At 38.7% G+C, this 24,227-nt stretch overlaps 1 protein-coding gene across 1 annotated transcript in view; it reads right to left on the bottom strand.

Moving 5' to 3' along the window:
- Positions 1–381: 381 nt before the first annotated feature.
- The window catches only part of LOC146454397 (uncharacterized), a 25,740-nt gene continuing 1,894 nt past the window's right edge, over positions 382–24,227 (bottom strand). The window contains exons 2-14 of the mRNA XM_085095536.1: positions 23,442–23,588; positions 22,864–22,954; positions 21,440–21,517; positions 20,867–20,978; positions 20,158–20,236; positions 19,097–19,173; positions 17,955–18,030; positions 16,221–16,374; positions 15,002–15,063; positions 10,769–10,828; positions 4,671–7,174; positions 3,958–4,018; positions 382–2,917 (exon numbers count right to left, since the gene is read on the bottom strand). Of these exons, the coding sequence (XP_084951662.1) occupies positions 2,819–2,917; positions 3,958–4,018; positions 4,671–7,174; positions 10,769–10,828; positions 15,002–15,063; positions 16,221–16,374; positions 17,955–18,030; positions 19,097–19,173; positions 20,158–20,236; positions 20,867–20,978; positions 21,440–21,517; positions 22,864–22,954; positions 23,442–23,588 (3,600 nt within the window). The 3' untranslated portion in view covers positions 382–2,818. The remainder of the gene's footprint in view (positions 2,918–3,957; positions 4,019–4,670; positions 7,175–10,768; positions 10,829–15,001; positions 15,064–16,220; positions 16,375–17,954; positions 18,031–19,096; positions 19,174–20,157; positions 20,237–20,866; positions 20,979–21,439; positions 21,518–22,863; positions 22,955–23,441; positions 23,589–24,227) is intronic.

Below are 24,227 nucleotides of genomic sequence, written 5' to 3'. Positions count from 1 at the left end.
GTGAAAATACTTTTGTTTTTACACATGCTAGCGAGGCCAGGAAGGCTAATTTAAATGCATACAAAAGAATAACAATTAAGCCCTCCATTTATGAAAGAGGTCTATTGGACCCGTCACTCAACGTAAAATTTGTTATCGCCGTCATTAACCCTTTAGGCCCTAACAGTGATCAGCATCAACTTTCTCCTTGTAATATTACTACATCCAGCCCCTGAGCGGGTCATGAGAATTAAGGATATGATCACCTAAAGTGCATTTTCTTGATATTTTAATAACTTCTCCCCAGCACTTTTGTAAGAAAAGTACGGGGACAAGATAGGAGAATTTGTTCTTTGATATTAGGGTAAGAGGGTTAAAGAAAACGAAACTGTACATTTGCCATTGCTGTTCCAAGATGTTACATTTATTAAATAAAATTCATGTTTGTATCTACCCTGTTAAAGTTTTAACTGCACACAATAAATAAAAAGTTCGTATTGAAAAAATAAATGGATGCAGGAATTAAAAATAACCGACTTTTTACACCAGACTATTAAGCAGAATGTTATTAATACAATCTGTGATATATGGCATGCAAGTCGAGTTTAAATTTGCAATCCTTTTAAGGTATCTTAAAAGATACTCTTCCGGAACTGTCACAGCAGTTAATAAGTTCTTTCAGGAGAATTTGCCGCTATTTGGGAACTTTAGAGTTGAGTGCGAGAACGACTTTCACATTTCAAATCCGTCACGTCCCTAGAACTCTACCCCGAGTGTGAGAGACTCTTCGGGTGCAGTTTCAGGTTCCGGATGGCGTCTGCATTCCGAGTCCTCGACTCGGAAAAAAGAAATCCGAGTTTGCCAGTAAGGGAGGAGATTGGTTTAACAAATGATTATCTTAAAAACGCGGACTAAATTCAAAAAGTAGAACTCAATTTCGTACTCTTACTCAAACGTAGAAGTCGTATGGTGTCTACCGCAACAACCGACGAAGGGATATTACCTGCAATGAACCTACATCGTAACACTTTGCAGGTTTTAAACAAGAAGTTTCGCTATAAAAAGGGCAAGCCCCTCCTTCATGTCACACCTTTGTGGGCGTGAGATGCAAATTTAGACTTCGCTCAGTCGTGGAAAGTTGTTGACTCAAGCGTCCTCTGAAAAATATGTCTTAAAATTTCATAACACCACAGCAATGTATGAGATATCGAGTTCTAATTTGTTTAACAGGGTTTATTCTGAAAACAAAGCCAATTTTATCGGTAAGGGCTGCAGAAAAAGACGTTTGTTGTTTGTCAATTGTTTACGCTCTGATGGTTGATTGACAACTGAAGGTGAGAATGGCGAGGCCAGGCCCCTTTTATACTGAACGGAACTTCCCGTTTAAACGTGGATAAATTCCGAAATTGCCTTAAAAAAAAAAAAAAAGAAAAAAAAAATCTGTTTTAGTAGTGTTTCTGTTGACAATCTTCTTCAAATCCCTGGAATATTTAGGCTCAGTTACTAAAAGACAGTTTAGACGGTGTTTAACAAAACCACGTTCTAAGCCATTTTCAATTTTGCCAACAGTCATATCTAAACATTGTCTGTTGCTGACGGTAACAAGAAGGCTTGCATGCCAGACTAGAAAACTATTTATCTACTTAAAATCAACCACTTGTGAAGAGGTTTCGAGGCCCACTTATTGTCTTAAGCCGCGGCCTAAGTTAGACTCTGTTTAAAAAAACGGGCCCTTAGGTTTTTTTCTAGAAACTGGTTTGCCAGGTTTCAGCGAGTTTCTCTATGGAGATTTTATAGGACCCCTAGTCACAATAGGGAACCCAAGATATTTGAATTTCTTATACACAGCTTTTCATTCATCGATGATAAATTGGTGGTATAAAAATGAATATTGTTTTGAAATATCGAACTTTTTATAATCTGTTCCGGTGGCGGCTTGAATTTGATGTGTACATTTTTCAAATTTGTACTGAGTTAAAAAAATGCAAAACGATTTCAAGTATGACCACGTTAAAAAAAGCAACACAATTATTACATCTTTTGTAATACAGTTAAGAACCTACTTTTTTCAATGTCAGCCTGAACAAGTCTTCATATATTTATTGTAAGGTTGTTATATAACAGGTGTCTAAAATGACGAATTTCAGCCTGGAGGTTCTTAAAGGGGCAGTATCATGGGAGATCGATGGGAGATATCATGATTTTTGGCCAAAATTCACTAAATTTAAACTTTGAACACTGTGTTAATTAATTTTTCAATCGCTAATTTAAAGAAATATTAATAGTGATTCTAAGACGAAAGGCTGAACCAAAATATAGTACAACCGGCGATTTTTAGTGCGTTACAACAGCGAAATTTGAAAACGTCCGCCAGACGTTTTCAAATTTGAACCCCTCTCTATCTTGGTCATCTGCCGGCGAAAATATCCTTGGATAGTTTCTTTGCATTCTGATAGTCTTTTAATGGAATTTTGTCATTATATCTTGGCTGCTATCAACCGAATAGCGTCTTTCCGATTTTCGATGTGTTACTAAAAATAGCGTGATACTGTCCCTTTCTGTGTCAACTCAAATTTTAAAGCCAATAGAATTTTGTCAGTAATGTTCTTGAGATAGGTAGTGTCTTCGATAATTTCCCTACCCCAGACAAGGTAGATCCTCTTCGAATATACTTGTTTTGACCAGCTCCCTTAGACAACTTTTCACTTTCTTCCCATCAGTTTTAGAGACACAGCGCCATAATCCTTTTCCTGTCACTTTCGAGTTCCAAAGGATCCACTTAAAAGCGAGCGTGACGCTGCAATTGGAGTATAAATGGAGACAAGGACAGTTCTGCTTGTTATCTGGTGATTCGACTGAATCGAAGTGAACTGAGTTCTTTGACAATTGCAGCTTTCTCGGCCTCCAAGCTTCCTACGTGGTGCCGTAGTTCCTCAAGCTGACATAAAAAAAAGAAAGAAAAAGAAAAACATTCACAATATTGCCACGTTGTTTATCGACCATAATCTTTACAGACAAGAAAGAACCAAATGGAAGTGTGTTGGCACAATTAAAGTCTCTTAATTAAGCAAACTAATTTGGTTAAAAAAGACAAAAACAAAAAAACAAAAACAAAAACAAACATTCTGGTTCCTCAAGCTGACATAAGAGAAAAAGAAAACCTTTGAAAATATTGCCACGTTGTTTTATCGACCACAATCTTTACAGACAAGAAACAACCAAATGGAAGTGTGTTGGCACAATTAAAGTCTCTTAAGTAAGCAAAATAATCTGGTTTAAAAAAACAACAACAACAACAAAACATTTGTTTTCATCCAAACGTAGTCTCCTTAAAACAATGCCAGAGAGCCAAATGATTCAAGAAACCGATAATGTAAGGGATGGGCGTGGGTGAGGGAATGGGGAATACAAGACAGGAAAACTTCGAATTGTCCCCGACACTAAGGCGTTCATAAAACTCCTCCCTGCTATCTTAAATTGAAAACAGAACGGAAGCCTTTTGCTTTGTTTTTGTTGTTGTTGTTTTGGCACTTGTGCTTATTCTTGCGTTAAGCCGATTTGCACGTGCGACGGAATGACTCAAGAAGGGATGAACCCAGACACAAGCACAAATCAATTAGCCTTGCATCGCCCTTAGTTTACATGTAGCTTTCTTCTGCTAAACCTTTTGTATGCGCCCATGCTGATGGTGGTGTCATACCTCGAAACTAGTCCAATCTCGTACCCAGAGTCCCCAGACTCTTTAACCAGCGGTGGTCGCCAGGAGAGACTCTGGGGAAATCGAAAATAATTGCAATTTTTGGATTGGCCACCCAGTAACGACTCTGCATTGTTTCACCGCCCAGAGTCTCTTCTGCCAACCAACCGCTGGCGAAAGAGCCTGAGGACTCTGGGTAGAGATTGAAACTGGCCATGACTTTGGCGTAGCACGTCACACCTCCACATATCGATAAGGACACAGACAAACTGCTCCCTCACCTCGTTACGGAATCCATTCTCTTCCTTACGAGGACTTGCGACTTTCATACTAGAAGGAGACCTGAGGATAGAAAAAAAAATTAATAACTTTTAAGGAGCTCATTAGTGTCGTACTCAGTTTGGTTCATGGTATTCCTGTGCAATTCATTACACTGAAGCAATTTTGCGCTTGTACAGAAATTGATCCAGTTTATATTGTGACCAGCGACGGCAAAAATATTCTGAGACCAGTAGCTAGGCCGTATCCGCAGAGATGTCGCACCACAACTTTTGAAACCTACTTCTGCCCTTTCCCGGCTCTTTACTGTTCTTCTGCAGTTCTCTTTTGGTCCACCTCTACGTCGTTTGATGCAAATTTATGCAAGGCTTTAATTGTAATTTTTCCACTTAGTTCCAGGATAAAACAGTTCCCTTGATGAAACAGTTTTCAGAGAAAATTAATTGTCGTTCACGACCACATATGTCGTCCCGTTTTCCTCTTCCAAGATACCATATTAAAGGTTTTGCTTCTTTAAATGTACAAGCAGAAACGAATCTCTTTACGGTGGCCAATTTATCTTCAGTTATCAACTCTGTTGATAAACCAAACATTCGTTTCTACTCCCCACCGACGCAGCACTATAGTTTCCTTGGAAACTAACCCCCTTATCCATTCACAACAACTACAAAAACAAATAAAAATCGTGTACAAAGAAACAAAACAAATTATTCACCTCTCAGAGAGAACTGGCGTCCTCTCATTCTTCTCATGGTCAAAAGAAACCTCGCTCTTTCCCAGACCATTTGGGGTGTGAAGACCGTCCAACCAGCTTTTCACTTTGCGTGGTGGTGAGGAGTAGTTCTCATCATCATCGTTCATAGAATTATTAAGAGATGCTTTCTTGTTTTCCATCTCCGTTGTACTGTGCCAAGATTTACTTTTCAATTGCTCTTTGTCATCTTTATCCACTTCACGCTCTGGAGAATTCTCAGCCGAGGAGTAGCTATGTAATGACAGCGATCCATTTAACTGATCGTTTCCCTGCTTAAAAGTCACGTATTTCTTTTCTAGGCTCCTCTTCTCGCGGTGGACGTCTTTTAGTATCTTTTCCAGCTCTCGGATTTCTCTCCAAATCATTCGCTTGTTGTTCTTCCACGGCTCGCTCTTCGCGTCTTTCTTCTCTAAGTGGTACTCGAGCTCGCTCTGCGCGATCTCCAAACTCGATTTTAGCAACTTGTTCTCGCGCCGCAGCGCATCCACTTCTTCCTGATAACTGGACAGCTTTACTCTATCCGAAGAGATCTGTCGCTGGGCCTCGTGAAGCTCTAGAAGCACATTGCTGTGGTCGTCCTGTGCTTTAATAATAGCTTTCTCCAGCTCTTCCTTCTTTTCCTCAACGCACTGAATCATGGCTTGGTCGGCCTGAGACGCCGCTCTAAGTGCATTATTTTGTTTCTCGGATTCCTCCAGACGTAGTTGCAACATTTCAAATTCCCGATCGTTGACAATTTTTTTATTTGAGCTCCTCTCATGATTCCGCGTGTTTTCCTCTGTCTGGCTGTCGCTGGAGTTGAGTGCGATTTCCTCCTGCAAAATTTTGTTCTTGTTTTCTAATTCAAAACAGGTTGTCTGTAGCTGCAGATTCTCGTTTTGTAAATCCCTGATTTCGTTGTTGTACTCAACTCGCAAGTTTACGATGCTTTTCTCCAGCGACTCGACTCGTTCCGCGAGAAATTCGCTTTCTCCGTTCTTCTTCTCATACTCGTTCCTGATCGTCGTCATTCCACTGTTAAGGTTGTCGAAGTTCTCCTTGAGGTCAAAATACCTATTCTCGTAATCTTTAAGCAATTCAATCTGTTGATGTAGCTCAAAGTTTTCGCCCGCCACCGAGTCCAACTCGTTTCTCATGCAATCTAAAATCGCATTTTCCTCCTCACTCATCTCCTCATCCTGCGAAACTAACGCTTGGTATTTCTTTAAGACTTCATCGGAAGCGATTTGGGCGATTGTCTCTTGGAGCTTTTCTCGAAATTTTAGTGGGATTTCTTCCAACGGTGTTCCTTCGTAAGCGCGTTCCAACTTCTCCTTCAGCGCTTCCAAGGTATCCACCTTGGCCTGTTCCACTTGTAGCTTGAACTTCAAAGCCGTTTGCTCGATCGAGTTCAAATACAACATGAATGGATCGTCCTGTTCGCCTTCAGATACAACATCAAAGTCCCTGCCAGAACGTGTTGTCTCAAACCTGCAGAGTCCCTCTGCTGGACTTAAGCTTGAAAGACCCTTCTCAGTGCTACTTGGAGCTAATCTCGGCGTTCGAGCTGGCGAATCCAAAGCCGCCCAAGTAACAGTTTTGGGGGACGATTGAGGCAGCTGCCCACTGTCAAGGAACTCAGTCTCGGCAGTGTCATTCGCTGGATGGCTGGGGGACATCGAAATATCAAGGGGTTCATTTGCAACGTTTGATTTCTCGCCAAACACAGTATCGAGCCCAAGAAATTGGACTTTTTTGTTTGGAGTTGAAGCTACTGATTCCCCTGCATCAGAAACCGGCTCGGTGTCGGTCAGTGATGGTCCAACACTTGCCAATGATGGTTCTTCGCTGGCCAATAATGGTCCAACAACTTCCGAGGGTTCATCTTCAACAGTCTCTGGTCTATCGATGGCCGATAATGGTTCTTTTGTAAGACTCGTTGGTCCAACATTGTCCAATGGTGGTCCCTCGGCAACAGATATTGGCTCTGTGCTACCCAACGACGGCGACACGTGATCGTCCACCGCATCTTCCGAGGTTGCCATTTCCTCGATTTGGTCTTTTGCCAAGTCCTCATCATTTGTTCCATCGATATCTGTAACAGCGGAAGGCACATCCGCGTTCACCAACTGTACAGAACCGTCCATATCCACCGTCGTGCCATCGCTGTTCAACCACGTCTTCGTTGAAGCAAGTTCGGGAGGCATGAACCCCTTCTGAACTGCATCCAACATTAGCTCGAGAAACTGCTTGTCAACACTCGTGTAAAGTCCCTGGGAAGAACGATCATCAGTTGGTGGAAGAGGAAAGGCCTCTTCCTCATTAACTGCTAAAAAGTTGGCGTTATGATCAGCTGGGATAACTGCAATTGGAAAGCTCTCCGTTGTCTTGTTGGCAACATCCCCGTCCGTCGTAGATGTCGATGTTGACATACCATCAGTGGGGGCCGGGGCCATTTCCTTAATCAGCAAGCTTTCTGGAAGTTTCTGAAATATAAAATTGTTTTTTAGTAACTAAATAAGTTAAAGACACCGACGAGCCGTATATTAGATAAGGACTTCATCTTAGGACTCCAGGACTTGTGTGATGAAACGATTAAACCCATTGCACTACATTTACAATATAATTAGGGATTTGGTCAAAACAACTATACTCAAACAGCACCCTCCAAATCACAAAATAGATGGTAGTCTCTGCCTGCATTTCCCCTTCCTCAACCTCTATAATGGAGTCTTCACCGCATAGCCACCCTCCTATCCAGCAGTAAAAGATGGCAATGAGATTCAAACCTCATTTTCGAATTTATCAAGCAATGTTGACTCTTGCTAGCTGCATATTTCTCTGTAAACTCAAATTTTAAAGCCAATAAAAGTTTGTTGGTAATGTTCATGAGACAGGTAGTGTGTTCTCCAGACAAGGTGGGTCCTCTTCTTACAAACTTGTAATGACCAGTTCCCCTTACAGATCTTCGGCAACTACAATGGAAAACACCACTTGAAAAATGTATTGGGGATCTTCTAAAGTAATTCACAATTGTGAACGAAATGTGATGTTTTGTTTTAATCCTGGTGAAAAGGTTTGCAGTCAGTAACACAGGTATATTCGAAAAAAGAAAACGTGCTTCACGATCATCCCAACTCCTTTAATTTCTGACGTTGGAATTCAAATAGGAAAAAAATATAACGTCTCATGTTCGCGATTTTTATGAATCCTTCAAATTGGTTGTTGCACGTTGCAATCGCAGTGGACAACGGCAAAGTAATGCACCAAATTTACAACGCACGTAAGAAGCCACAGGTCTGCTCATTAAACTATCGTTTGTTTGTGACATTCTCGCTGTGGTCGCCTAATGTCCATCGATTTTTCGACCGACGGAAAAGTCAGACGAAAACCTCGTGTATAAAGACAGAAAAGAAATCTTGTGTTCAGATAAGACGAGGAAAGCACGACGAATTTTTAATCTCGTTCAGCAGTTGTGGAACCTGAAATAATGTGATTTTAAGACGGTTTGATGCTCCTTAAATTCGTATTGCGGTTTGGCCGGTTTTACTTCGGTTTTCTGCTTTGATTTTATTTTCCTCATATGAACCCGAATGACAGTGCTTTTCCTTACACGAATTTCTTTAAGACCAGACATTCTTAGCTCGAGTCAAAAACGACGTTTCACGTTTCATAAACGAAGCAGGAAGTTTTACATACACGTAGCTGGACCACTGTGAGAGAATTCGCGACAAGCAATATCAACTACGACATTATTCGATATCAACTGGGGAAAGTTAAACAAACCGAGATTTATTAAAAAAAAAAAAAATGCTATAAAACAGTGGGAAAAGTGCTACACGGCTGTTTCAGAAAGCAAATTGTACAACTGAATTCTTTTTATGACAAATGAAAGACGGCAATTCTGTCAAGCCAACTTAAACGTTAACGCTTATTCAATTAATCCATATAGCAATATCACAGTCACTAATGACCCTTTTAATTCTTCCAGTTTATCCTTCACTTCCACCAAAATCTGACCTGTTTAAGGTCTATTGTGAAGCATCATACCCCCAGACCTCTCTTAATTGAGAATCGTGACAAATACATTGGACATTCTTTCTCAAAGAGCTGCCCTATACTACAAGATAGTACTACTCAGAAGCGTTTCGTTACAAACAGAGGAATGATATTCCATCAGTGAAAGGCAGACGATATATTCGCTGGTTGAAACATTAAATTGCTATCTTTACTGTGTTTCAGCCAGTCCTTGATTCCAGTAGATTTCATTTCGTCACACTATAAGATTTTAATTATCCACGCTATTAAATTCAAGAACTACCTTGTACATCATAATAAACAACCCTGCAGGAAATTCTGCCCTGCGCCCAGTAACTCTATTAGAGGAGTTATGATTCATGATGTTACCTCAGACTCAAACATTAAAATCACATGGTACCAGAGGAATGTGTTGATCCTTAGATTTAATTTGGTCACAGTTCACGATTTTATTTACAGACGTAATGATGTGAGCAGAACTTAAAACAACTTTACTCTAAATAAAGGGATGGCTACATTTAAATGACGGTGAACACTTCGAATCACGTTGTGAAACACAACAAAAAGCACCACAAGAAAGCATACCACACTTAAGTAATCATGTTCAAACTAGCAATAATTCTAATTACAAACCAGAATTAATAAAAATGGCACCAGTCTAACAATGAGTTTTAATTCATTCCCTACACTTTAGGATTCTGTCAGTCTGTACACTTTGTAAGTATATAATAAATAGCACCGCAAGTACTATAATTTAATTACTTTTTTTGAATGCATTTTAGGATTTTACGTAGAACGAACACAACATACTGTCGGCTGTGACAGAAATACTCCTCAATAAAAACGTGCCAAGCAATATCCCCAAGGCTATATAATATGTAACATGCAGGGTATGAGAAAACATAATTGTATACCTAATTATGGCCACAATCTCAGAGTTTTGTTCACAGCAACCTCCGTAACTAATTGATTCACCTTCCTGCACGTCTTAACTTTTAACAAGCGACCAGGATTTCACACAGCGAAGGGCCATGTTTCATATTTTGTGCTCTGTTGGGTTTGCTTCAGTTTATAACCAGGAAGAACGTGTTTCGTACATAGTTAATAATTAAAACGAACTGAGCAGCGGAAGCGACCAAGGAGATCAATATTTTCTCACGGTGTGTTAAATCGCCCACCTGCACGCTAAGAGTGCTTAAAAAGATCGTCAATCAGAGAAAAATCATTTTCTCTTCATCATAACTTTGCTATTAATAGCAAAAAACTCTTGGAGAAATTCTAATAAGACTGACCATTCAATAGAACAATGCACTAAAAAACAAACTAGAACGAGAACGAATGGGACTAACACATTGTCTCAACTGCAGGGTCAGAGTTTGTTCAATAATTCTCACGATTTAATCTTTGTTCAGGAGTTAACTACTTCGAAAGCAAACGAAAACCAGACTACAATTATATGCACGAAATGTGCTTAGACTGGCAGGGTTTTATAAAGCAAAAACACATAAAGTGAAAGCTAATATTGCTCTTGATTTGGTAGGAATGTGCAATTAGGCATTTCAGTTAAAGCCATTTAAAAAAATACTTGTGATGTATTTTCGAGCATGAGGATGAAATCCTTTCGTTTCACCACTCTAATGAAATCTACCGAACAGAAGGTTCATGTGGCGATGTATATTGCGTTGTACCATGTGGTTCTATATCCTGTTTTTTAGCCATTGAAACTAAGTACAACCATAAAAAATTACTTAACGAAATACAAGGAGGTTCTAACGATTGCGTCTGCAGATAACATCTTTGGACTGGCGACTCAAATGGAACGAAGCTATTGAGTAAAATTTTCCCTCCGTCGGCAATACTAGTTTTTCACCAATTTTTTACCATGTGGAAAGTTCATAGCATTTGCCGATTTTATACTGACACTCTTAGTAACTATATGGGTTTAAAATTATTTATGACCGATAATCAGCAGACCCAAAGGATTTTCAAACAATCTCAAAGCATCTGCATGTCACAGCAGGTTAGCAATAAACTACAATTACCTTTTGTAATCGTGGAGTGCTCGCCTGATTCGACACAGCTTGTATTCGTTCTTGTAAAGCCTTCGTGAGGGAAAGAGAACATATAATTAGATGCCACAATGCTTTGGTAGCAGATTAAATACTTATCACGTAAATCAAGTTATATTGATAGCCAAGAGACTACTCGTTAAACAAAACAAAAATCAAGCAGATATGGCTCTTCGACAGTTTTACTGTCGTGAAAGTTTAGGTGATAGATGAGTTTGTAAGAAGTAAATCTGCGTGTTAGATTTGTAGTGCGTTTCGTCGAGTCAATTATTACTTATTTTCTTTTCCTAGTGGGAAAACTTACATGGCGTGATTAAACTCATCGATATTAAATTTAAAGGCACATATCTCGAAAGGTTTACACCACAGTGCAATATTTGACTTGAATGAGAACTCATTACAAAAGCCGACGAACACTTGCTTTGGTGTAAAACATATGAACATCCAAAACATTAACGTGTCGATATAAACGTAACGTTAGAGCATTCGCGAACTTTCTCAATTGAAGTCCTTCTTCACATGTCAAAATGGCCAGTCCATGAAGTACATGTATCAGCGCCAATAACAAGAAGTATAGATCTAATCATTTCAACAAAAGAACAGGAAAGGTCTTCTCAACAGTACAGACTTCACTGGTGGACACAAAAGTTTGATAGTACCACATTTTGTGGCATTATAAACAAAGCAACAGGAATTAAGGATTGGTCAATGGCTTTCATTTCAAAGCGGCTTACACTTAACGGTTTCATCGTGACTCAAAAGTTTGAACAACCCTGTGTAACAGAGTAAACACCACCACAGGAAAGCACTGCAAAATGAGCTAAATATGCATAGGCACAAGTACTTCATCTAAACTGAGACACAAAAGTTAAAACCACATTAAAACCACATTAATATTATTCCATCAGTAACACTTAAAACGGGAACGGTTTGCTCGTAGGTGTGAAGCAGAACTCGATTTTATCGCTTACCTAGGTGAAGCATACCACTAATGAACAAATAAAACTGTGCCTTGGAAAATACCTCGATGAATCTTTCAATCACATGCAAAATCGCTCTCCATTTGTGCTAAAAGTGGCGAGCCGTTCGCAGACAATAACCAAACAACAGTGCCCAAGGAATGCCGGTTCTAAAATTTATTGAAATCGCAAAGGTTTGCAGTGAAGCGTTTCATGGATAAAACAAAGACGAGGTTTATTCATCCGAATACACCCGGGGAGTACAATGGCGTAAAAGGAACTTGCAATTTGAAAGCCGTCCAAAAACATTTCCTACCAGAAGAATCCGCGTTTCAAATGAACAAAATACCTCAAAATCCGATCACATCGCTAAAACAATTGATTTTAAATTAATTAATAAAAAACAACCAGCAACAATGAAAAGTATACCCTTCGATCGGTCATGATTGTACTGTACGAGAGAGCTTTCATTCGCATTACCATCACAAACTCAAGAGTTAAAAGCGTTCGGCTTTTTTCACTTGAAAATGCGTCATCACAAAATTGCCTTGTAACTGAATTACCTGTAATTAACAGCATATGATATGCAAGAAATAAAGAGTATTGTTTTGCAAAAGATATTAATTTGGAGACGCTTCGGTGAGTAGAGAAGCCACAGCTTGACCAAGCTCATGCTGTGAGACTTAATAAATTACAAGATGTGTTATCAATGCATACTCTACGACTAAAATGCGAATAATTTACGAACAAAAATCATCGTTCCCCTACCATCTACGGTGTTTGCGTGCAACTGGGCTGGGATTAAAGGCCCTTTCAGTAAGTTTTCATTTCAATGCCATAATCGCTTGACCTTGTCGTTGACAAAGTCAAACTTTGATGGCAAAACACTGGGTCTATAGGCTTTGAATCCGTGAATGATGCACCAACGAAACCTTAACTTGTGAATATTACTTATAGGGCCTACATTATTCAAATTCGAAACGCCAAAGTGTGACTATTGAAACGAAAGTTCTAGTGGCGTGTTTTGAAAAAATTCAGCCTTTTCTTCAGCGTTTTTTTTTCCCGCAACGGAAAGGTTTCAAACAAGCCCCAACAAGAATGTGTCATGTTATGTTATGTTTTGCATATCAATCCTCTGTTTGTAGTTTTAGCTGTAAATCTGTATTCATTGAATTCTTATACAAAGTCTTATACATAGTCACTACACCTCTCAGTATGAGCTTGGGTTACCTGTGAAGAGTACCTTGTAAGTCGCTACCTTCAGGCGAACTCAATCCTTCCACGTTTTTCTTCCTAATCTCAAGCGTGGACAAGAACTAGCAAGGAACTGTTTCAACAACTCGCGATTCCGTGACTCCGGATTTAAATTTCCGCAAGAAACTTCTGCCATTTCTTGACCGTCATTATCTCGACACACACCTGGCTAAACTATCATGATTTGAGGTCATCCCAGCTAATGACAGTTATTCACATTTCTCGGCTGCTTATTCGTTTAAAAAAAATCGTTTCAGAGCTGGCAGTGAAAATTTTGCAAGTTCTCTAGTTACCAATTATGATTGTTTGCCCTTCTGAGATATTTGTGACACAGTGATCAGCATCAAATTTCTCCTTGTAATATCAATGCTTATTCAACCCTTGAGGTCATGAGAATTAAGGATATGATCACGGTCCAAGGTGAATTTTCTTGATATTTTAATAACATCTCCCAAGTACTTTTACAAGAAAAGTATGGGGACAAGACAGGAGAATTTGTTCTTTGATATTCTAGGTGTTAAAGGGTTAACTGGGGCTTGAAGGGGCGTGGGTTGTAAATTGTAAGAGCACAGTCATATCAGATGACTGTAATTGCTAACGCCTGTTTTAAGTGCTCGCTAAAGCTATTTTAGTATATTTTGATCCAAAAATAGAAAAACAAACGAGATGCTGGCTGTGCAAAGACTTCTATCGTTTTTCAATCTAAACCCGGATTTTTGTGTTTCTTTGCAAACATCCATAACCGGATTAACAATAGGTATGATCCATACCAAGGGATTCTTTGGATGATATCCAAAACTGGACACCTTGGATTCACGACCTAAGTCTCTTTACAACGCCTCCGAAAAGAATTTGCATAGCCAGCGGTAACTGGCAACGATGTGTTCATGTAAAACGCATATGATGTGTATTTGGTTTTTTTTTTGTTTGTTTGTTTCAATGTATTTTATTGGTGGCGAAATAAAACAAAAGTGAAAATGAAAAACATGTGATAACGTTATTGTGCAGGCAACATGTTTTTCATTTTCACTTTTGTTTTATTTCGCCACCAATAAAATACATTGAAACAAACAAAAAAATAAAACAAATACACATCATATGCGTTTTACATGAACACATTTTATAGTAAAGTTAATTTCTCTCAGTCTTCTTTTTGCCCTTTTGTTTTTCCAAAGAGACTGAGAAAATGTCCGAGTTAATCGGCTCGTTTGAACTTCTATAACAACGGTGAACTTAACGCTGGCCAAGAGTTACCCTAGAGTTGGACGAAGACTTAAAAATGTTATTGGAGGCAATTGGTTTTTCACAGTGATACAAAGGTATTGCGATCTCAGTGACTTTTGGGAAGTAATCCATTTTAGATCAATATTTCTTATGGTAACGAAATTTAGGCATCCCAATCTGTTTATAAGTGGTGGTTTATTTTAAGTAGATAAATAGTTTTTTAGTCTGGGATGCAAGCCTTCTTGTTGCCGTCAGCAGCAGCCAATGTTTAGGTATGACTGTTGGCAAAATTTAAAATAACTTGAAGTTCGTGGTATTGTTAAACACCGTTTAAACTGTCTTTTAATAACTGACCCTGCTTTAAATGATGCAGAGTTTTGCTCTGATCTTGAACTTTGCAAAAGCAACTTACTCAGGTTTGTTTGTTTGTTTGTTTGCTTTTGCTGTTGTCGTTGTTTTCTTGTTTGTTTGTTGGATCTTTCAATAAGGCTAGCTTCAGGACAATACTTTCTTTAGCTACTACGCATACGTTCTGCGCATTAAACTTCAAATTGGAAGAAATTATTTTCATTGCTATGCATTTAAAAAGGTTTTAGAATTATTGTTGCTTCATAAATCGCGCACAAATACCTCTGCATCAGGAAGCATCGTCGTTAAGAAGTTCGAAACACTAACAGAGATTTTGAACGCGAGATTTTAAAAAGTAAGTTAGAGATGGTAAAAGTATCTGACAATGCTTATAAACTAAGGAAGCTCCTTGTCGTGTTACCTGAATCGCTGCATGAGACTTGGTGTGTTGATCAACAAGATTTCTCAAGGATTTAGGAGACACTAACAGAGAAAGAAAAGACAATACGGGTTTAAAATAAGCTCCCGGGCCACAAGGTTAGGGGGACTAAACGCCTTTTATTTTCACGTAAGGCTTAGTTTCCTTGTACTCGAAACTCTTTTTCGAACCTTGTTGCAACCTCTAATTTCATTGAATTGGATCACGTTGTCATGAAAGACTATTACCCTCTGGGACTATAATTTCGAGTACAGTTTATAATATAATTTATAGCCTGTGAACAGGCTCCCAACGTGGGGAACGGAGAGAGGAGCGGAATGAGCAGAGCGTGGTCTGGGGACGAGAACGAAAGGGACGGATTTTTCGCTCACCACACCGAGCTTGGTTTTTCTCTTCGCCCTAAACCCCACTTGAGAGCCTGTTCACAGCCTTTTCTTCGAATCTAGCCTGTGAGAGCAGACGTGCTTTCTCAGGCTACTTCGAATCTGGGCGGTGGTTTGTTAGTTTTAGCAAGATTGTTTCAGTCATCTACAAAGGCGAAGAAAAACAATCCATTGAGACCAATTGAGAGTTTGTTTGTTAATCACCAAAAGCAAACCATAATTTGCTCTCTTTGTTATCCAATACATTTGAAAATTTGCGTTCTGGCCAACGTGTAATATCTTTGTATTTTCGAATCTTTAATTTTCGTAAACTATATACAAACACAAAAGAAAACAAAACCATTTTGTCGGGGTGGAGGGGGTGGGTTGGAGGTCCAAACGTAGCAGCACAGAAAGGGCGGGAAAAATGGCAAGCGCGCTTTCCTGATTGCTTGACCAGCTTTCCTGTGGTTGGTTATGGCTACAAAACTCACAGGAGGAACTTCTTTTTTCAAAAAATCTTTTTTCAAGTTGCAATCCACTTCCATCCTAGCCATCCGCAGACAAAAATGACTGATACTAGTTTCTGTGTACTAGTAGGGTTATTTTTAACAAAGTTGGACAATAATTTTAACGTTTCCATCCGGCGATACAAATATATTTTTTCGCTATTTAAAATGACAAATGCCTCAACACAATTCCTCGGTCAAGACGAGCTACAGGGGGACAAACAAGGACCAACAATATCAAGCTAACAATACTACACGCTAAACTAAAACTAAACTTAACGTACAGCTAGCAGCCATATAAATGAGACAAAATAGAGTTTTAATACTCACAAGGCGAGTCTACAAGCGAAGACTTGTTGTGTGGAAACTTGCTCGGAGAATAATTCAGTGAAGTGTCGCCATTTGTTTGATTTCTTGGTTTGGAAGGCGACGGCTCGGGTCTAACTCCACCTTTGATAGGTTCCTCGCCCTTCATTGCACAGATCTAAGTGAAAATAGAAAATTAAGCTTGAAAACGAAGGCAGATCGACAAACACTTCAAGGGTTGTCTCATTTTGTCGATATGAAGGGAAGGACTTTGACCAGTTTTTCGACTCTTATCAGGGCGAATGTAGGGAACTAGGGAACTTACGAATGCAAGACGGCAACGTCAACGAAAACGTCACTTGATAATAGACATTTATATCATTTGTGCTACTTCGCGATTATTTCAACTTGTTCAACTTCTACAGAAACGACGAACTACATGTACCCAGGAACCAATTTCGTAGGAGCTGGTGGCGTTCAAGTTAAGAAAGAGAATGAAAAAATTCCCCCTCGTGTGTTCACGTTCTCCCAAAAACCTTTAATCTGGTTATTTCACGTTGTTGTTTTGCAAAGGACGGCAAGGAAATGTACCAAATTTTTAAAACGCGCGTGCAGAGAGATTGTTGTTTTGCGTTGTTGTCGTTGCCGTCGTCGTTGCTTAAGTTCCCAAGTATTGGACACGACTGCCAAGTGGCGTATTGCAAACGGGAGGTTTGTAGCTTTCGTTCCTTTCAGGTACATCCACTTTCAGAATCTTATCAGCTGTAGTCATCGTAGCAGGTAATACAAAAGTAGAGGGAGAGATTATGTCTTAATAGCCTGTGAACAGGCTCCCAAGTGGGATATAGGGCGAAGACAAAAATCGAGCTCGTTTCCTTCTCGCCCCCATGCCGCGATCCGCTCGCCCGGCTCGCCTATTTTTCTTTTAGCCCTATACCCCACTTGGGAGTCTGTTCACGGGCTATGTCTTAATTGTTGCTTTTAAAAACCTGACGACCTTAAGGTGGAAATGCTTTTGTTTATTGCCCCCGCAGTCGAAGAGGAATCCTTGGAGACCCCGCCTAATAGCACTTACGGTTGAAAAGTACAGGTCACGAGTAATTACAGTTGAAGTATTCATGCAGTTCGTATACCGGATGGAATCTCGACTTTGCCTAAACAGAGCGCGCACGGACTAAACGGGTAATGACGGGTGATGACGTTGCATCAAGTTGATGCCTGAACAGTGAACATTATTATTATAACGAAATAAATGGGTTATGATGACCTTGCACCCTCGTGGGGGAATCGATAAATATACATCAGGGAGGGGAGACCGCGAGGGAGCGTCCGAGCTATAACACTTCATTACACTCTATTATTACCCGGTCGTAAAGCGAGGATTAATTTTCTGCTTGTCATTTGAAGCCATTAAACACCAACCAATCAGAACTAACACAAACAGTGCAATGGACCAATGAAAATTCGAAGCAAATACATGAAACCGGTGCCAAACGCGGGAAAAGGCGTGTGACACGATTGTTTTGGTTTTATTTCTCATTGGTTCAGATAGTGGCGCAAAGTTTGCTAACCAATCACAGAGAAATTGTTAGTTAAGTAAAGCAAAACCAAAACAAACGCGAAATTACTTACGTAACGACGTTCAATTATAAAAAAAAAGAGACGCACTATCATTTATCATTTGCATTACCCCTCCATTAGCATTGTCATAGTCATTGTGACAGTCAATATAATATCAATCATTATTAATGCTAATACCTTCCTTCTCAGCACAGCCATATAAATAATCACTGCATACTCGTCAAATGTGTCGTCATCCAGAATTCCTGACGAACTATAAATTCAAGAATTTAGTTTTGAAGAAGTACATGTACAATAGTTTGCGTTGGGCGCTGAAAATTTTGTAAATGTTCTCATTTCACTGACGAAGAGACAGTAGTCTTGAAGCGTCTGAACTTTCAAAACATTTTCAATGCCCGACGAAAACTATTACTTCTTCAAAACTTAATTTATTAATGGTGATGCACAGGTCAAGAAAAACACCTTATATATATTGCAGATGTATTTTAAAGAGTACACAACCCATTAAAGTATTACACAGGTAATACATACTCCATATTCATATCCTCAACACATTTTCTTATGTTAATATCAGTTTGAGAATTTAACTCTCGACAAAACAATATGCGTCTAGAATCTACCATAAGCCTGTCTAGTCTACTAGTAATTTATTGAATAATGATGTGCTGACCAATCCACCGCACCAAAAATGATCTGGCAACTGGTACATTTACCCATTGCGAAATCAGATGCTGGCCACTATAGACACATAGATAGGGTAGCTAGAATTTTAAACACGAGTAATTTTCATCTAGGCCTTAAATTCTGGATCAAATCGGAATTTGGAAATGTTGGTTTTTGAGCAGAAAGGAAAACCGGTGGTACCCAGAAAAAACCTCTCAGAGCAAGGACGAGAACCAACAACAGACTCGATCCACATGAAACGCAAAGTCCGGGTCACACTGGTGAAAGGCAAGAGCTCTCCCTACTGCGCCATCCCTCCACCCCCCCTCCCTCCCACCTGGGGCCTAAAGGGTTAACATAGTCATACATGTTCTGCTCCATTGAACATACACCAGGTTAGATATCTGATCAACGGCTAGATGTCTCCTAAAAAAGTTCTGATATAAATTTATAAAACAACTGCCAGTAGCACTGATGCTTATAATGCACAGACTTATCTCCTCCCTACACATTTACAGGCTGTGGAAGAAAAAGATGAAAGTTGAAGAAACACCCACAGGCTAAATTGTCACAACCTTTGAAAGGTTGTATAAGTGACATATTTTTGGTTTACATGTATTAAGTACAGAATAATTAGCATTGCAGGCCTGGCAGACCTCAATATAGCTCTTGGAATTCCAAGCTGGTCTTCAGCCATCTTCAAAACCTTGAGAAGGGAGCTCTTGTCGAAAACCTTTGGAATTAACCAAAATGAATGATAAGTAACATAATGATTAAAACTTGTGATAAAAACTAAATTTATTTAACATCTAATAACTTTGTATACATGTACACAGCACTGTTATTAGAAACTTATTTCTATCTGTGTGGGAGAGCCGGCAGCGGCAGACAATTGAGAAAACGGATGGGGGGAGGGGGAGAGAATGCAGATGTTCAAGACCCAACAATCACAAAAATGTTAGTACTAATTTCTTCTTTGGCATAAATGTGTGACATTTGATTTCAATAATTAATTATTTTGCTCTTTTATTTCCTGTGTGGGAGGCACTTGAGGCAGGACACAATGGAAGGGTTGAGGTACTTAGCAGAGGGGTGGCTTTTGTTTAGAAGATTTGATCTGCATGAAATGTTTCATAAGAGCTAGTTGTCCCATAATAATATCGTACAAAGACAACATTTTTTAATTCACAAAATGAAATAGAAACATGTACAACTTTGACCAAATTGTTTTGCAGAAAACCTAAGCTAATAAAAGTGGAGTGCAATTTGGTCTGGAATCATACATGTATGTGGGATTTCTGAAATCACAAGTATGATTTCAGACCAAAACTGCATGACAAGAAGTTCAATAAACCACTTTATTACACCCATTTTGAAATCACACATTTTTTTGTCAATGTTATAAATACATATTTATTTATATCCACTTCAGCCAGTTTTCTAAAAAAGGATGCTATTTAGAGCAAAAAAACAGTGCGATTTGTGAATGAATCGCACTGTTGAGAGCCAATCAGACTGCAAGGATCACCAGTGAATTCAAAATGGGGGTAATAAAAGATAGTACTTAGTTACTGTATTTACTGCACTAATTTTATTATACATTATATACATTTTGATGATTAACTAAAGTTATTTTTACAATTCCTATTTTTTTAAAAGAGTACAAAATTTTTATACCATAAAAATGTGTTGATCAAAGGCTCTAAAAAATAATCACCTGCAAATCATCTGGGTTGATTCCATCAACTGGACAGTATTTGGTTATAAGCTTGGTAAGCAGGACACCATTCTGGACACTAGGAGCATTTAATTTAGAAAAATCAAATTACATTCCTCCAATCCCAGCCATTCAATCTGTACATTCACAAAGTTAATTTACAAAGTGAACTCAATACTGGTGTTACAGAGCTAATGACGGCTAAGTTGTCAATGAATACAGGTTTATTAAACACAAATTCAAAGCCTTTTTCACATAAAACTTAAAAAAAAAAAAAGATTTTTAAAGACTTCCAGCACTGAACTGATAAATTTATAATATCTTCTCTAGATTACAGCTAGCTGGTGCAGAAATGTGCAAAATGCATAGATCTACAGTAAGTTGCTTTAATTGTTAAAAAAGATCTTTATTGAACTGTAATTAACACCCAGAAGCTTATTTAATTTCAAGTCTCATGAATGGGGTTTATCAGGGTGAGGGGCTTTAGTAAAGAATTAATTTAAAGGCCACATTGTAGCAACAATGTTACAAGTCCACTATCTACCTAAACTAGATAGGGAGACTGGCACTGTCAATTAGTAAAATTGTCAGTGGTGATGTTTAATAAAAACCCTTAATTTTGCAATTCCCCTGGATGTCACAGACTAACAAATGGATTTCAAACAGTCGGTGCAATTATGGAAATCAAAAGATGTCAAGGTCGACTCACAAATCCAGAAATGGTCCTCTTGGGTCGATGGCGGAGTTTGGAATTTCTGTACAGCACCATTCTAGAAGAAACCTCTTGCCCAAATTCACAGTCCTTTGATATGCAGCACGATCTGGAATTGACCAATGGCATAAGAATGGTATAAATAGTGCTTTTTTATAGGCAATCACTTCTTGTAATGTTACATACACAGAAATATTATTGATCAACTTGGAGTTTGAAAATTGGGTCTACTCAAGATATGCTTGTCATGCTTCCCTCAATGGTACGTTACGAAAGGTTCTTTGTCATTCATTCAAATCTCTAAAGTTGCCAATAAATGCAATAACAGAAGGTTGCATGGTCATTTTTTCCCTCCACTCTCTCACCTTTCTTCTCTCTTTTTTTATCAATCTGCATTGATCTTGATTCCCAGTGCCTGTATAAAAACCCTTCTTCTGTGTCATTTCATGAAAAGTGCTCAAGTTTTCATCAGCCAAGTGCACCATTTGAAAAATTCACGTTAAGATATTATGCCAATTATTGAGCATTTATTTAATAAGTTTAAAGACATTTATTTACTTTAATACTCACTTGCACTGTGGATTTCAAAATGCAGGATTATCAACCACAGGATATCCAAGATAAATTTCAGCTTTCCACTTGCAATGTCTGGAAAACATAAATGGTTAATTAAAAAAAACTTTGTTTATTAATAAAGTAAGGTTTGTTCATTTCATCTGTTTGTTCATTCCTTCAATCACTCATTCATTCATTCATTCATTCATTGGTTCACTCAATCATTCGTTCGTTTGTTCGTTCATTTGTTCGTTCGTTTGTTCGTTCAATTCGTTCGTTCAATCAATCAATCATTCATTCCTTCATTCATTCATTCCTTCATAAATTCATTCATTCATTCATTCAATCAATCGATCGATCGATCAATCAATCAATCATTCATTTATTTGTTCATTCATTCGTTTGTTCATTCATTCACTGGTTCCTTCAATCATTCATGCATTTATCCATTTATTTCATCCAGGCAAGGCCTAAAAATTCTTATCAGCCTGATTACAGAAACACTACACATACATGTTCACGACCGGACGTTATTCATCACCAGTGTTTTCATTAATTTTAGGAGGTTTGTAAATGATGAATAGATGGGTAACGGCACTTGTAAATGAATTTGTCACGTGTATGCTGGCCTTTAAAACTTCCTTAAAGGCAGGTACCGCGGCATGTTCAGAATAAATGGGTGCCAGTGCCTTAGTCCTTGACTTTAATGAAAACCCTGCACCACATGAATATAAGGAAAAGCTGGTAACTGGTGGAAAAGGGAGGAGAGGTGGGGAGTTGACTAAAAAATGTTTCCATACTCCAAATGTGTATTCGTGCATGTAGTTTATGATCCTTTTCCAGTCACTTCCGCATTGGTGATTTTAATTTGCTCTTGGACACTAGACATGCAATATTGTAATTTTTTCCTCCATTTCTTCCGGTCCTCCCATCATGACACAAACACTGTTGTTACCTAGACTTTCACCCAACAAAACGAGCACTGTGATTGGTTGATTCTTGGTCACAGCGCGTGCCCCTGATCAAATACAAATGTATCCCAACGGGGATACAATACCGCAGTTGTTGCCCTCTTAGTTGTTTGTTTGTTTGTTTTGCTGTGATTGTTGAAGGGAAAGTCTAAATATATAATTAACATAGCACTTAATGTATGGTCCCGAGGGAAACAGTTTTGTTTTCCTTAGAGTCCTGAGACTTCATCTCGGGAGGACGAGACGAAGTTGAGGGAAACATCAGGACTATTCAATCCTATCTCACCCCTCTTCAAAAACTTAGAGATTGCATCTCCAATATTATTGGTGGTGAGCCCCTCACCAACAACTAACAATTTGACACACAAAAAAAAATAACCCTGAAACTATAAATTAAGGCATTGTATACAAAAAGCGACGTGTATGACAGAAGAGCCATTATTTAAACAACAACAAAACAACATCTACCTTCCACTTGACAGGTGATATCAATTCCTTTACCCTTCATGTAATCAATAACAAGTTGTATAGTCTGTTGACTCTGTGGTACATCTTTAACCTAGAAGTAAAACATTTCATTATGGTCTCAGGTACTCAGAACCTAGTACTCACAACTTTATGTTTTTGCCTAACGAGAGCCTTGGTAGCCTTATTAAGGGTAACCAACAAACTGAAATTGGTTTCACTTTATGTTTGGATTTGCATGAACAAGTAGATGCATATGTTTCACAGTGAAGGCTCAGTAAGAGGGATTGTTTTTTATCACCGGTCTATCATGTCACAAGGAAGCCATGTGAGATATGCGTGCGCACCTTTGCATTCAGTTGGATGTACAGGCTGTATGTCGATCTATGCACATTTCTCTTTATAGGCATTTTTCAATTTAAAGGGCAAGATTTAAGGGGTCTGATAACTATCTTTTAGATCCTAGGTAAATTTTCACATACCCCACCCTAATCCTACAAAAAAATCACAGAATGGTCCCATTAAGAAAGTCACTGATAAAATATCAGGTTCTGTTAACAATATTATTGGCAAATAATTACCTGGTCAAGTTGATCTATCTCATGTCCTGTAGTTAACTTAATTAACTGGCATAATGCCATTCCATCCTTTAAATCCTCAGCCAGGTCATTGATTCTTCTTTTGTCATCGTATTCAGCTAGACAGCAGTTCACCCAGGCTTTGTAAACCTGTACAAGAACAAAATTATGATTCAGCTTAAAAGGACAGTTCATTATTTACGAAGATGACTGGGCCAGGAAAAAAACAACTGGGCTATAAAATATTATCTTGAGTCTTAAAATGAAAACATGTGAATGGCCATGGTATCACAGCAAGCTCCCAGGTCACCACAATATTATGGCAATGTAACTACATGTACACCACCTTATTTATGCGCCATTATATTCATTCAAACAAGTTAAATAGCATGGCCATCTCCATTCCCGAGTTTATCAGTACAGATACCGTAAACTGCCGCTCGTAAGCCATGGGTTTAATACAACGTTGTAAGCTGGGAGTTTAAGACAGGCTTATAAATGGAGGGGCTTAAAACCGGAATAAACAAATCATTTTGAAATGAGCTGTAGCAGTGTTGATCGAAATACGGTTTACTTCCTGGTTTTTAATTAAGCTTGAAAACGTCAATATGTGGAACAAAATTAAAACTAACAACCTGAACAAAACTAGAGGGGGCTTATATCCGGGGGGCTTACAATCGGATGTATTTTGGGGTTTACAGGTAGATGGGCCTAAGGGGCAATTTATGGTACCCATTAAATACAACCTTGAAAATCTGTCTTCATTATATGTTTTATTGAGAAGTAGGG

Source organism: Pavona decussata, unplaced genomic scaffold (genome assembly GCF_977016875.1).
Source record: "Pavona decussata unplaced genomic scaffold, jaPavDecu1.1 SCAFFOLD_302, whole genome shotgun sequence".
NCBI lineage: Eukaryota > Metazoa > Cnidaria > Anthozoa > Scleractinia > Agariciidae > Pavona > Pavona decussata.
This window is presented reverse-complemented; position numbering and strand designations above follow the sequence as displayed.